The sequence below is a fragment of the Hemibagrus wyckioides genome, linkage group LG15, assembly GCF_019097595.1.
Source record: "Hemibagrus wyckioides isolate EC202008001 linkage group LG15, SWU_Hwy_1.0, whole genome shotgun sequence".
In the NCBI taxonomy this organism is placed as follows: domain Eukaryota; kingdom Metazoa; phylum Chordata; class Actinopteri; order Siluriformes; family Bagridae; genus Hemibagrus; species Hemibagrus wyckioides.
In genome coordinates this window covers 10944885-10960371 of record NC_080724.1, presented here as the reverse complement: position 1 = coordinate 10960371, position 15487 = coordinate 10944885, and the positions used below count along the sequence as shown (strand labels likewise).

The 15487-nt window shown below is 42.1% G+C and overlaps 1 protein-coding gene across 3 annotated transcripts in view; it reads right to left on the bottom strand.

Moving 5' to 3' along the window:
- Window positions 1–15487, bottom strand: part of prdm5 (PR domain containing 5) — a 43943-nt gene that overhangs the window by 15091 nt on the left and 13365 nt on the right. For 2 of the 3 annotated variants that reach the window (XM_058409199.1, XM_058409200.1), the window contains exons 12-13: window positions 12232–12392; window positions 9621–9714 (exon numbers count right to left, since the gene is read on the bottom strand). In XM_058409199.1, coding sequence (XP_058265182.1) covers window positions 9621–9714; window positions 12232–12392 — 255 coding nt within the window. Of the gene's footprint in view, window positions 1–8663; window positions 8884–9620; window positions 9715–12231; window positions 12393–15487 lie in introns of those variants that run through there. The other variant, XM_058409201.1, reaches the window with a different exon arrangement.

The following is a 15487-nucleotide window of genomic DNA, read 5'->3' as shown; positions in this document are numbered from 1 at the left end:
AAGCTCATCTCTGAGACTGGAGCAGCTCTGTGGAAGCCATTAGGGGGTCAAGCCAGCTAAGACCCAGCACAGCAGTGAATTCTGGGAGTGTGGAGGAGTTTTATGGAGCTTGTAAAACTGTAGTAGGTCAAGCCAAAAAAAATCCTACATTCTCATTTCAAGGATTAGACAGGCTTAAGATTCGCTAACAGTGGTAAAATGCTTAGGACTGATTTGGGGCGTATTGACCATCATGGCCAAAACATAAAAGACACAAAATGTAGCATATTAATTTAGTGAAATAAATGCAGCGCTGAAAGGTTAAGAGAAAATGAGAACGTAACTGAATAAGAACGTAGGACACACCTGTACATGTAGAAGCATGTGATCCAGGTCATGATAGACAAACTGATTAAATGTGTAATTCATGTGATCTCAGTGGTGTTTGTGGCTGGTGTGATTATTTGAGAAACAGCTGATCAAGGTCTCATAGGAAAAGCTTTTCTGCTCACTATAAAGCATGGCTATATAAGTTACCATAGCCTTCCTTTCACCGTGAACCAGACTGGTCATTCACACGTGACTGTTTTTGCCCACAGAGTTGCTTCTTACTGAATGTTTTTTGTTTTTCACACCAATGCCTGGAAAAATCTGGAAAATTCTGTGAAAATCCCTGGAGATCAGCAGTTTATGAAATACACAGACCAGCCCATCTGGCACCAGTGTGACCCATGCAATGGTCAGTCACTGAGATTTTTGAATAGATTAAATAGGTCCTCTGTAATAGACCCTTGGGTGCTGAAACCTGACAAGCTGGAGAACGTGAAGAAGGTTCTAGATTGTACTTAGACATCCTCCTCACAAAATCAACCCTGATGGTAGTATTTTAACAATACTCTGTAATATACAACATGTCTTTACTGTAGCTCCTTCAACAATTGACTGATGGATGCACGTGTCTGATGTGTCAGTTGCTATTGCTGCCTCAGTATGCTAATGCACCTTCTTAACAGCTTAACCCTCACTGAGGCGGGGCTCCAGACAGTGGAGTGAACTTCCAAACTCCAGCCTATGATTAGAGTGTGACTGGAGTTCGATGGCTACAGACACATGCTGTTATAAGTGGATTCTTATTTAGCTTGGTCGCGAGGGGATTATCATCGAGTCTGATGTGTGTGTGGAGAAACAGAGGGGCTAATTGATTTAGCATGCTCTGTAAGGGGACACCGTGTGTGTGTGACCCCTGGGTGCCTTCATAGCTTACCTTTAGCCCTGAAAGTCTCAAGCGGCCCCGGACACCCTAGCCAATCGATCCATTTGGCACCACATCGTGTGTGTGTGTGAGAGAGAGAGAGAGAGAGAGAGAGAGAGAGAGAGAGAGTATGGTGTACAGATGGCTGTCCCCATCGCATGCTTTACCCGCTGAGTGCTTTTTTTTTCCTTTAGGTTGTATGGAGAGCTTTTGAGGCTCCAAAGCTCCAGTCTGAATTACATTAGCCTTGTCTGTCACACATTCACAGTTTCCTCCTACACACACGCACTCCTCTGTCTGCGAACGGAAAAGAAATGCAATATCGATCCACTTGAGCTGATAAGCGTTTAACTCGGATCATTCACGCAGATCTTTTCATCTGACCTGCATGGCAGAGAGAGAGAGGCTCTGCTAAAGATCCCATAACACGTTATTTCCTGCAGTGCCTAGGATAAAGAGGCCCATGTGGATTAGTGCCGTATGGACACATGCACACACACACACACGACAACTTTATGGAAAATACAGAAAGTCCTTAGTGTTTAAAGCTAATTCCATGTTTAAACGCAACACCAGAACCCCCAATTTTATCAATCGCAAATCCACAATTTCATCTTAATCTTACAGCAGGATCATAACTCCATACCAATGCAGTTAGACATCTACAGAGTCTTTGTCCAACTTTCCAAACATCCACATTACTGCATGGAGATCTGGCTCACACGTGGAACTGTAACAAATCTAAAAGCGCTAGGACTGCAAACAATCGTAATATACACACTTCTCCGCTTGTCCATCTCACACTGCTATAACTGCTGTAACAATCTGGCAGAGCGTAAAAGATGAGACCGTATAAACACACATGCAGCCATGAGGATGAGCTTTCAGGAGGCACATGTGCAGTGAGATTGTGAGAAAGACTACGTTGTGTGTGAACAGTGAGGAACAACTGAGAGGCCGTGATTCCTACAGAGAGGACATCGAGAGGAATTACCCGTAACCAGATACATACACACTATCAGACATGCACACACACACATATATATATATGTATGTATGTATATATATATAGACATATATGCGTGTGTGTGCATATGAACGTCCTCTTTGTACTCAAGCCAAACCCAATACATCTGTAAATCCTTCTTAGCTACACTATAATATTTCATACCGATAGAGAATATCATATGGATGTCATAAAGGCTTAAAAAGATCTTACATCTTTGTCTCCTTTTCATGTCTTTGGCACTTATGATGTTCTTGTTGCATAAAATCACTTGTCAGACATAAGAGAATTTCATTCTACTTTCTTTAGGATTATGAAATACTAATAGTTGGTGCTTGCTGCTCTTTATCTTCTTATAAGGGCCTGACAGATTCAGCCAATATTAATGCTGGACAGTAAGTTTTCCCCTGATGGCACTGTAATCGAACACAGACACCCCTTTCATACATACGTACGCAGGAATTTAATGGCAATGTAACAGGAAATGGTTAAGTGTGATATCGCAAGCTGGACATAAGGGAAATTCCAGGTACTTAAGATGGACTGAGACAAAATACCAAGAACTGAAGCTAGACAGTCAAAATCTCAGTTACTGAAGCTGGACAGGGTGGAAATTCCAGGTACTGAAGTTAGACCACATTGAAGTTAGACAAATTCAAAATGTCAGGTACTGCAACTAGAGAGTCACAATCTGAGGTACAGAAGCTGAACAAAGTCTCAATCTCATGTTCCACAGCTGGACACAGTCCCAATTCCAGTGACTGATGCTGGACAGATTTGAAATCCCAGGCACTAGAAATTCCCAAGTATGAATTTGAATCCCAGGTACTCAAGTGAGACAGAGGGAAATTTCCAAAAGCCAAAACTGGCTAGTGGAAATTTCAGCTATTGAAGATGGAAGGTTTTGAATTCCAGGGTATTGCAACTATACAAAGTCAAAGTCCCAGGTACTACAGCTTAACACAATAGAAATCCCAGCATGAATCCTGGTCAAATAACCTCTGAATGCTGCAAGTGTGAATGATGCAAAGCCCAAACATTTTATTATAATGTAGATAATGTCCCAGGGGTTGAGTGTAAAAAATTAGCTCAAAAATAAGAAAACCTCAGTCAACATTTCAGAAAGAAACTTCTATTTTGGTCTTCTATTTTAAGATTTCACGATAAAGAAATGTTTTGCTATGTCTACACGTTGCTGACTGTTGAAAAGTACTCATACCCATCCCTAATATCAAATGACAATACACTGGGTTTGTACATGCTGTGGCATAACCCAATCTCTCACATGCACACGTCTCCATTTTTACAAGGGGCTTTTCAGTGAAATGTAAATCCAGGGGAAACATCTAAACCTGTGTCTTTTCCCAACCACGACACGCCCTATGATGTCATTCAGTGTCTGCATTTTGTAAGTGTTTCCTTTAGGTTCTCCTGCATGGCCGATCCCCCAGGCAACTACAACACAGACACACACAACCTCGTATGACGTGCTGTCGGGTCTAGATCAGTACAACTGACACAATTACGCATACTAGGAGAGGCACTCACAGGAGCATGAATATTCACACACACACACCTGCTGCATGACATAGTGTCCAACCAGGCCATCAGACAAGCATTGTCCACTGATGATGGAAGCCTTAGACATCTGAGGGGCAGTCTGAGAAGTTTTGAGGGAAAAACTCTCCCAAATCTGACTTGTTAAACAATTCAGCCTCTACTATGTCCCCATCTCAGGATGCATTTCACTGGATAAATAAGCTGTTAGATGCTGATATGTATAAAGCAGTTAATCTTCACCATAGGGTTTAACGATGATCAGTATTCAATATTCCAGGTTATTGACAAAAGCCTGAGAGGCCATGTCTCCAGCACTAGGACTGACAGGTACAGATGCCACACCTCCTTCAAAGGGACTGACAGGTACAGAGGCCACAACTTCTTCACTGGAACTGACAGGTATAGAGGCCAATGCCCTTACACTGATTCCTAAAGGTACAGATGCCAAACCTCCTTCAATGGGACTGTCAGGTACAGATGCCACACCTCCTTTAAAGGGACTGACAGGTACAGAGGCCACAGTTTTTTCACCTGGACTGACTGGTATAAAGGCCACACTACCTTTAATGAGACTGACCAGCACTGAGGCCAAGCCTCCTTCACTGGTCATGGCAGCAAGGAAAAGCAAAAAAGTCACTGACAATGTTTAAATAATAGTTCACTAGTAACAGCATACTATTATATAGTCACCTGAAACAAACTGTCTGGTGCAGAGCAGTGTATTTTTTCACCTCTATAAAATAAGAAAAATATGTGTGAAAAAATGAGAAGATGGGTTGAATACTAGTGGACCAACTAGTGCAGGTGTATCAAAGAAGGAAAAATGCTAAACTACTCCAAGATCTGATTTAGCAGTTTAAAGCCTTTTGATCAGCACTGAAGCTACAGCAGCCCATTAGTCAAGCTCCTGGTGCAGCACTGGCAGAACACTTTACAGCAAGAAAGAGTGACTCGAGCGGCCCAAATGACTGTCTCAAGAAGCTGAAAACTTGGTGGCGCCTGAGAATGACATCATCAACACCTTGGACTGAAAGAAAAAGCTCAGGGAAACTGCTGGCACATGGGTTAGCTAATGTCAAGTAAATCCCTCTGATCTGGGAAGTGTTAACCCAACGTACAGTACGCCAACACTTCCATACACACAGTCATGCTCACAGTCATGCGAGTCCCTCACAGACAGACTCTAAGTGTTCTCCATGACATACAGGCCAATAGATCAGGAAAAACTGCAGATCCTGCCTCTGGACATGATGAACACACTGAGAACTGCTTTTCTTTAAAGTACTACTTTTTATCCATGTAACCTTACACAAAAGCAGTCATAAGTGGGTTTTTTTTTTATTTCTCTATGTATAGTTTTATTTTAGCCAAAATAAATGAAATTATCCTTTGAATCATCTTCTGTGAACATTCCTAGTCTCCTCTTACCCAACCACCACTCTGTCTTATCAGATTCTAATGAGGTTTTAACTCCTGCCACAGATGAAAAAACAAAGGCTGATCAGATGGGGTAATTTGAGAAAGGTTAACTCATCATGACAGTAAAGTATCCCAGCATGCAAACTCCTTAGGGACCATCTCGCACTATTTGGACTAAGTCTGGGATTATCGAGCTTGGTTTGAGGTAAAGAAGTTACCTTTAAGGATTAACTTTGCTTTAAACTCAAGAAAATAAATGGTGTGGTCAGGGATTAACTCCTTCAGTCTGTCAGTGCTGGCCTTCAGCATTTTCAAGCCGTAACTCAAGGAGTTTCTTGAGTTGGAAAAACATGATGAACAGGATTCTCCATTTCCATGTGTATCCATTCATGAAAAGTCAAGTGATTTGGATTTGCACCCCATCTACAGTACATACACACACAGAGTGGGCTGAAATATTGGGTACTCGGGAGCATGATGCAACATTCGAGACAATACATGATCTTGACAGATCACACATCATGGAAATTGTGTGAGAGAGTATGAGACAAGTTCTATGGCACAGGACAATGAAAACACCCAGCAATGTGGGTAACCACACAGCTTACACTGGCTACACAGAATAACAGGCAAAACACCAGAATAAACCATGCAGCATGAGCTGTGCAGTGCTGTAACCACTTACTGGACGAATTAAATGAAACTGTAAACCATCTTAAGTAGCAGCACATGAGAGTGTAGAGAATGTACATCATCATGTGCTGACCTTCTTCAGTCATTCATCTTCAGGAACAGGGCCGTGGTGGATCCTGGAAACATTGGACATGAGATGGGACGTGATGCGAGTCCATCATAGGGTACCTTAGGGGCAACTTAGTGTTTCAAATGCACTTTCTGCTGGGAAGTTCTAACAACCCAAAGGAATCCAAGGCAAACAGACAGTAACCCGAGCTCAGGATCAAACCTGGTTCCCTGGAGCTGAGAGATGTCCATGCTACCTTCGGCTCCCCCGTGCCACCCAGGTCTAAGGATCTTGTTTTTAGTTCATTTTGATTTTCATCATACTTGTATTTCATCTCAATAACTATTCCAGCAATAGTCTTACTTCCTTATTATGCCTGGAAATGAAAGCTATAACATCTTGAAAGACCAGAAGGAAAATGAGCGCACCAGGACGTTAATTCCACGCTCTCTGAAGAGATACAGATGAATGAGCTCATCCACTGGTTAGAACTTTGGGACAATTCCAATAGAGCACCAACACTTTCAAACCCATTTAGATTTCCAGAGCTTTGACTAAGGAAAAGAGTTCAGAAACGATTCCTGATATGTATGATTCCTGATACAGATGTATGCTGAACACTTTGTTCATAATGTTGCTTGTTGTATTGCTGTAGTAGGACTGTAGCAGTTTTATTAGCATTTTGGCTGAGAATGAAAGGGTTAAAATCTTGAACGAGCGAAAGGAAAATGATTTAATAAGCCATGGCGCCTCTGCTCATCAATGCACTGCCCTGACTCATCAATGCTTTACATTCCTTATAGGACTTCTCACACTCGCTTAATAGTCTGATTTAAACGATGAGAACATCTAATGTTTTTGATGTTTGCACTTCCAAGCACGCATCTGATGTAATGCATCATGATTTAATTTCTTATTTAATGGCAATAATAATGTACCATTGTTGTATATTCTTAATTCTGAGGAAATGCACATATTGTATGCTTTATGCCATTACAGAAAATATCCTAAACATTCTTTATACATAATGATTTCCACTAGACTGGTCTTGATATCATTTGGATACACCTTCTGACCAATCAGAAGTGGTTAAAATGGCCGTTTCACCACAGCCAACCGACATGGCTGCCACGATCTCCCAGCAAGCACCAGCACTCCTAAGCTCACAGTCACCAGCCTTTTGATGATGTTCATCTGTGTTTAATTCTGTATGTGTGGTTTGTACACTTTATAAACTCCTTGATTTCAGTTCCTCGTTGCAAGTTATACGCTTTGCTCCTACGCTCTGTGTTTGTTTTTGCCTAGATTTTGTAAATCTGTTCTCTGCTGTTGACCTGCACCCGTTCTGAATATTTCCTGACCATTCTGGATTGTTTGGTTTCTCCTTGTTTTGATATTTTTTGCACTGTTCCTGATTTTTTAGGCTACTCCAATTTTTTTTGCCCACTTCCTAATATATTGACCCTGCACTTGCATCCTACCCTTTGTGTTTGCAGCCAGAGGAAGCGGAAGTGGACGATATATTAATACAAGTGAAAGGAAGCTTGAGTGGAGAGAAACAGATTTATAGGCCGCAGAGGTCAGAGGTCGTGTCGCCGGATGCCGTGTTGGAGAATTTCCTTCATTGCTTTCTTGTTTTGTTTTTTTCTCGCCTCTTTTTTCCTCGTGAGGTGCATCCCTCTCTCCCACACCTCCCACTGCATTCTCCGACTCCCATCTCTTTGTTTATCTCTACAAACACGGCTTAGGCCAGGCTCTATACACTAACCACTGAAAACACACATACACACGCTTGCATTCCCACGCGTCTGCTAAGCTCACATCGCATCCAAACATCTTGTTGTCATGCTCGTTTATCATTTTTATAGCAGGCGTGTTTACGTGTATCTTTATGCGAGTGAGAGTGTGTGTGAGAGGAGGGAAAGGCTGTAGTGTTAATAATAGCTGTGTTGTGTCAGTGTGTGGACAGACAAAGAGCCTCCAGGCCCGTAAAAGAGCAGAATGTGTCTGATGTCGCTTGTGTAATCTGTCTGTGGCGGTCAGACGGGCAAACCCAGCATCGGCATCCAAATCTCGACTCTGAGTGAGGAAAATCCCAGGTTCTTTAATGAACTCTCTGTAGGATGTATGTGTGTGTCACAACATGTGTTATATTATAACAGTTTAATTCTCAAACAGTCTCGTTTCCATAGTAACGACTCACATGGTGACTAGTAGGGCATGTTATTGTTGATAAGGTGGAGATTTTTTGGAGTCTTTACAGTAAAGTCTTCAGAATTTCTCTAGTATTTGAGCTGCATTTTTTTTTCTTAAATTAAATTAAATAAATAAATAAATAAAAAGCGAGAGGATGGTGAGGGAACAACTGTTTAAAACTGCTATAAAATAAAAGATAACAGGAACTAATGTGTCTTGTGGACGGTCCACAGCATTAAACACGACTATGAATAAAGGATGTGTTGTGTAATAAATAATTAATTCAGAAAAATGATAAAAAGCTGAGGTGTGAGGTTATGGGAAAAAACATCAACTGGGAATGAGCGAATTTTAAACGGAGCGTTTAAACTAGTGAGAACAGAAAATCAAACAAAAATGAGAGTCAATAAATAAGTGCCCATATGTTATAAATACTGTATATTTTTGATACTTCATGTAAAAAAAAAAAAACCCTACTGGCATATTACTACAGCGCTCTATTCCAAAAAAACCGAGAGGAAGAAAATGAAGAGTTCTTTCCGTACGTTCGCTCTGGCTGTCAACCGTCCCTCCTACCCTGAGCCCATCCGTCCGTCTATAGCTCATTCTTCAGTCCTTAAACCTCTGACAGAGATCCAGCTGGAATGTTTGTCCGTAATGGGATTGTGGGAAGAGTGCGGTGTTTGTAGAAAATCTTTAGTTGAGAACGCCAGGGGGTTTAAAGACTCACTAAACACCAAAAAAAGGGAGGAAGGGGATGGGGGGGTTGAGAAAAAGAGGGAAGATGGAGGATAGAGAAAGGAGAAGATGGAGAAAAATGGAATGGGGAGGGAAAGCAGGGTTTGTGGATGATATGTATGATTTTTATTTCAAAGCATGGTTTTAAAATGGGTGAGGAAGTCTGTGTGCGTGTATATATATATATGTGTGTATATGTGTATGTGTGTGTGTGTGTGTGTGGCCTGTGCTGAAGCATGTCGTTATGGCAGCACGCAGGAATGTCTGGATCTCCATTGTAAGGACGGCGTGTCACTTTATGTGTGTGTCGCTCTGTGTGTCCCTCTGGGGGAGCCGTACTTCCACATGCAAATCCTGACAGAAAAAACCCCCTGCGTTTGTCTGATTATGGACGCCCTGCGTGATTTATCTCTATTAGTGCACCTAGAAACAAGACAACCTTTATTTCCATTACAAGAGCTGATTTCACTTCATTAGCAGAAGTAAATCAGGCTGCTGTAACTTTTTTTCCCTCCTCCCCCCCAAAAAAATAATAACGCAGACGGGATTCCTTGTGTGTTTGAGGATATGAAGGAGGACTGGCAACAAAGTAGAGACTTCTGATGAGGAGGTTGTGATGCAATTTGAAGCCAGACTCGAGGTTTCTGAAGTCACCTTGTATTCTCAAGGTGATGCTCTATATGGAGCAAACCATGTGTGCTGGACCGTGTGTGTGTGTGTGTGCTGACCTGTATGGCTGCGAATGTGCACCCTCAGGGTCCCGTTGCTGGCGAACTTCTGACCGCAGTACGGACAGATCTTCTCCTTCTCTCCGGTGTGAGTCTATTAGACAAAAACAGAAACTCTCTAGGATCATTCTAGACAAAGGAGTGTGTCTGTAGGCAAGAGCTGAGAGATGAAAGCAAGGTGAAGGCTACAAGGGTTAGACCTGAGGTTAGACTAAACACGATGCCTCTTTGGGGGTGGAGAAATCTTGCTCGAGATTAATAAATTTTGCACTGGCTATGACTTTTTAGCCACAAAGTTCCGTTCTCATCCTTATCTCCTTTCCCTTCTTTCCACTCTCCCTCTCCCACACATCCTTCATTCCCTCCCTCAGAGCTATAGAAAGAGCTATACATCTCCGTCCTTGAACCTTAGCCAGTTAATACATTATCCTTCTCTGTAATCTTCGTTTCTCATTGCTGCCTGTTTGCTGTCATCAGTAAAACATGTTGTGTGTGTGTGTGTGTGTGAGAGAGGGTAGCATGTCTGTTATTAAGAGCTCTCACCCACACACAGTAAGCTGTCAGTGAGAGCGCGTCCGAGACGCCGGGTGTGTTATTAACAGTTTGAAGTAGTCGGAGCTAAAAGGCTCAGCTTCTCCGTGTGCCGTAAACAACACTTCAGCGGAGTGTACACATAGCGATCTGCTGGACGTGTGTGTTTGGGTGCACGTGTGAGTGTGTATGAGTGTGTGTGAGATGGGTTCATAATGCAGGGATATGACTAATTCTCAAAATGACCAGTCTTTGGCTTTATGACTTATTTCGACTCGTTAGAAAAAGACTGTGTGTGTGTGTGTGTGTGTGTTCTGAATGGAAAACATGAGCGATTTCTCCATTCTGATTGGTCAGAAAATTAATTTTCTATCCCAGCAGCTCGGACAGTAGGCGTGGCTTTATGGCTAATCTCAACACTTTACTGTTTCTATAGTAACAACACACTCAGGATGTTAGATAAATCTCAGTTATTTACCAACTGTTCATTTTTTTTCTATTCACAGCTTCTTTCATTCATTTTCCTTTAACAGGAACGGACACGCTGACGGCTGACCTGCTCGATTCCGTCTTCGACCCAGAATTCCCTTTGACTGAACCTTCCCAGAGTTTCATTTCCATCTGATCTCGAATCTGATCATGAGCTCGGTGCGTTTAATCTCTGCATTCTCTCGGAGGCTTTGAAAGCTCTACGCCTCTGATGTCCCGGTGCCTTTAGGTCTAAGTTGGGCTGACAGGAGACGACGGGATTCCCGACTCTCGGACCTGCTGTCGGGATCGAGCTCAGTGTGCGAGGGTTATATTAAACACAGGCTTTAAAAGAACAAAAATGACAGTCGCTGTAGAGGGAGATAAAAATCCGAAATCAAACAAAAACCATCCGGGCAGAGAGAAGAGAGCGGAGAGCGCGGAGGAATAAACCCTCTGTGCTGGAGTAATACTGAGCTCTGATTGGCCAAAGAAGGCACATTTACACTTTTAACTTTTTCCATCCTGAAACACTACTTCTGGTTGGAGTTCTCGTCTAGGAGCCTAAAGACACATGGGATTGACCTCATGTTAAAACTTCCTGGTTCCACAATTGCACCACTTTTCGAGCATACTGTAAACTACACAGGTATAGAACAGGAATTATTTATAATCTCGCTCTCTGCTGTCACTCGGATGAGGATGAGGTTTCCTTTGGAGTCTGGTTCCATTTTTCCTCACCGTCGTCACCTCTGGCTTCCTCATCAGAAATACATTTCATAAGTAGCATTTCTATCTTGAACTTCTATATTTCTGCTTTGTGACATTGTTGATTCATAAGAATACTATACAAATAAAACTAAATGGAACTGAAAGAAACCCGAGCTGAGCTACGTGACTATACGTCTGCAATATTATGATAAATGATGCCTGTACACACACATTCATTTTTTTTCTGTTATAAAGGCTGTTATTCCATCCTAACAAGAGGATTCTCATCGTCCATCCTGTCGTCCAATACCAGTGATCATTTTGTTCCTTTTAAACCAAAGCAAATTTCCTATATTCATTAACGCATGTCACGGGGTGTTTTTTATTCACTTACAGTTAAAATTCATTTTAGCGTCTTAGCTCCTATTATCATAAACTATAAACAATAGGTTCTTCACTGGCCTCGTTTTCTTAGTTAACAAGAGAAAAAAAATGCAGATTATTATGTTACTGAAACTCCCGAGGTGAAAATCTTGCCACACTGTTATAAAATCTCTGACATTGGAGACTCCTTACTTAAAGGGTTCCAAAAAAAAAGCTTCACCATAACAAAACAATAACTGTACTTTTTTGTTCTTTTTTCTTATATGTAGTTGTTACTATAGAAATAATCCTATTGGCTGTTACTATAGAAACAATTGAATTGAAGTTGCAGTGTTGGAGGTTCTGCTGTTCTGGGAAATTACTCCGCACCATCTGACCAATCAGAATGCGGAGTTTAACAGTGGTATAAAAAGTCTGTTTTGTGTTAGAACAAGAGATGGTGTAAGCTGTTCGTATCATGTTATGCAGCATTCTAAAACTGGTTGTGAAGTGATCACAGATGTGAGACGTACGCTACCTTCTTGTGGCTCTTGAGCACGGACGGCGTGACGAAGGCTTTCTCGCACAGGTCACACTTGTACTTCTTGTGTCCGTCATGCACCACCTGTATGTGTACGTTCAGAGTGTCCTTGCGCTTAAACGTGGCGTCGCACTGGTCGCACTTGAACGTCCTCTCACCTGGACGAGGGGGAAGAACACAGACGAGACGTGAGACGTCCGCCGAAAAAGAATAATTTCCTCTTTTCCCCGCACAAAGGGCGCGAGGCTGCTTTTGTCCTGCTCCTGAAAGCTTCTTCCACCACTGCCATTTCTGTGTCCCGACGCCTTTGTGGGAGCCACTTTGCTGCCCAAAGTGTCTGTCTAGCTTTGGAAAATTGTTCTATTATTCTCCCCGAGCTATTTTTCACGCTGAAGGACATGGGCGTCTGCACTCATGTCTACGATAAAGGGCGGGGAGGAAGGAGCGAGAAAGAGAAATGAAGTGGCCAACAAATAGGACTGAAGTGAAGGGTCCGTGCAATTCTTTAGTCGAAGCCGCAGTGGCTTAGAGTCTCCCCTTGAAAAGCCGGCCTCTCCCTCGCTTCGATTTTATAGAACACCACAAAATAATGGAAACGTTCCACAAAAATATGGACGGTGGAAAAAAACACGTCTGTGCGTCTGCTAAAACTCTGCTTTGGGTTGCAAACAATAAAAAAAAAAAAAAATGCAGCAAATACTATTCCAGAGCCTGGCTCGCTTCCATATATAGTGCTTCTAGGAATAGCGTGTAAGTGTGCTGAGCATGGTATGGAAAGACATATGGTCTGTTTGCAATAAGATTTTAGACAATACGGTACAACTTGCAATAAAAACTGGTATTATCCGAATTTTTAATCTACCGGATTTAGCTCTTGAGAAGTTACTACACGATCCCTAACCCCACACCGGGACTACAGGGTATCTTCATAGCAGAAAATGGCTGTGTAGATGTTCATCTTTGTCATGTCTCACTCCACAGTGGTGGTTAAGATGGAAGAAGATACTCAGGACCTTCATTTTTTTTAAATGTAGTGTTTAAGTTTTTCTTTAGCCTACTAGGGGCAATATATTTATAAAAAATTGCTAACAAAAATGGATTGTTTTGCTCACACAAATGTTTGCTCTCTGAGATGCTCCAAGTGCTTGTTCATGTAAAAAGCAGCTCTAAAATTTGATCTTCCATCAATAAGGTTATCCAACCGAGGGAAAAACACACTGAAAGACTCCTGACTCATTTTCTATCAGACTCACAGAGACTAAATCATGCGTTTGTTTACACTGATTGAAAAGTCCATTTCGGAGTCAGGCACCGGTCAAAAGGGTTAAATTGTTCGGATTTGCAGAGTTAAAATTATTCGAGGACTCCTGAGATTTGACCTCACAACCTCCCGGTTACTGGCGCAGCCTCTAAACCGCCACCACAGAAAGAATCACCGCCTCACGATCTGCTCTATGTGAAAGTGTTTCCTACATTCATCACGCTCTTTAGGGTTTGGACCAGACTCCAAACGGGCTGAATGGTGCAGCGGGACTTTTTTTTTTTTGTGAGCAGAAATGAAACGGCATCTTGAATCACTTATTACTGTTGCGCGGGGTCTCGGCTATTTGTGTCACTCATCGCTTTTTGAAAAGGAACGTTTTCTTCATCAAGGAGCCAGTTAACTAATCGCTAAGACTAAAGGGAATCGTTCAGGCAGGTCCTCACGCCACGGAAATCGGGATGCACGAGAAGCTCTTGAACGTGTGTGTGTAATATAATATCTGAGTAACAGCATGGAATAGATTTATTGCAGTCTTTTCCTTCATTGTTATCCTGCTTAGAACAAAATATGATATTGCAGGATGTAAAAAACAGAGGCTTTATAGTTATAACTGAAAATCCCGATAGCATCTTTTAATAAGGTTGAAGTTCTTGTTTTCTGCATACTACATGCCATTAATACTGCTGTTGCCATGGTTACGTTGTTTTTTTTTTTGTTTTTTTACCTATCCATGTGTTGCAGCCTATGAAAAATTCCTCTCTAATAAAAATCCATCACATGTTCTCAAGAAGGATCAGGAAGTTTTTCTCTCTTCAGGTCAGGCACCGCTGGGGAAGCTGAAGACCATCCGCTCAGCAGGGATCTGAATCTACATCTGGGTTTCTGTAAAGCTACTTTATGATTACGGCTATTTCTAAAAGCCCTATACTAATTTCTAGAAAAATAAAATGAACTGGAAGAAAATATTACGGTCCAGAAAAGAGACGATATAGTATTTTCTATTAAACACAACTATTTTTGAGGTGAAAAAATGTCGAGGAAACATGAGACGAATGTAAACATCTGCTGTAATTACAGTGATGAAATCAGTGTTGTTGTTGTCATACACACACACACACACACACAAATACACATACACTAGTGTGAAATAAAGGATGAACTTAAAGGTGAAAAACATTTCAGCTGCTTTTTTAGGGGAAAAAAAACAAGGCGCTGTATTTTCTCACAGTCAGGAGAGTGTGCACATCTACACACACGCGCACACACACACACACACACACACACACACACACACACACACACAGCACATATCATGAAATGCTCATCTTCCTTTTTTACCCACCCTGTTGTTTGTGTGTGTGTGTGTGTGTGTGTGTGTGTGTGTGTGAGAAAGAGAGAGAGATGGAGAAGACCATCGCAGTCCTGCAGGGCCAGGGGGTGTGGCCATCAGCCCCTGGGGAGGACAGCAGGAAATGCCTGCGGCTCTATAATCTCTGTGTCATCGGTCTAGACTGGGGGGAGCAGAGGGCAGCTCCGTCCTGTCGGCTCCCCTCACTCACTCACTCACTCACGAACAGGGGTGGGAAATGGAAGATAAAGTGGGGTTTGACAAGCTTTGAGTTGTTTTTCGAAGTTGTACTAACTTCAGGAAAATTAGAGCTGGTACCAAATTTTTGTGATTTTGTACCAAAATCCTATTCTATCACGAGAGTTTAGCTAGCTAGGCTACGTGCCATAAGATCATGTGGTAGTATGTAATTTGGGACACAGCCATAGTGTGTTTTGTTCAAAAAGGCAAAAAATGTCTTTACTATGTATAGCACCAGCCTTAATTGGTAAAACGGGTACTTAAGTTTCCACAGCAGCGGATTTGTTACCGTTCAGCGCTGTGCGGGTCAGAAGTTTCTGGAAAGGTTCCTTGCAGTTTAAACACACCTTTTATCGAATGTGTGCTGAGCATCAGCACTTCTCTCATCCATTAGCACTCAA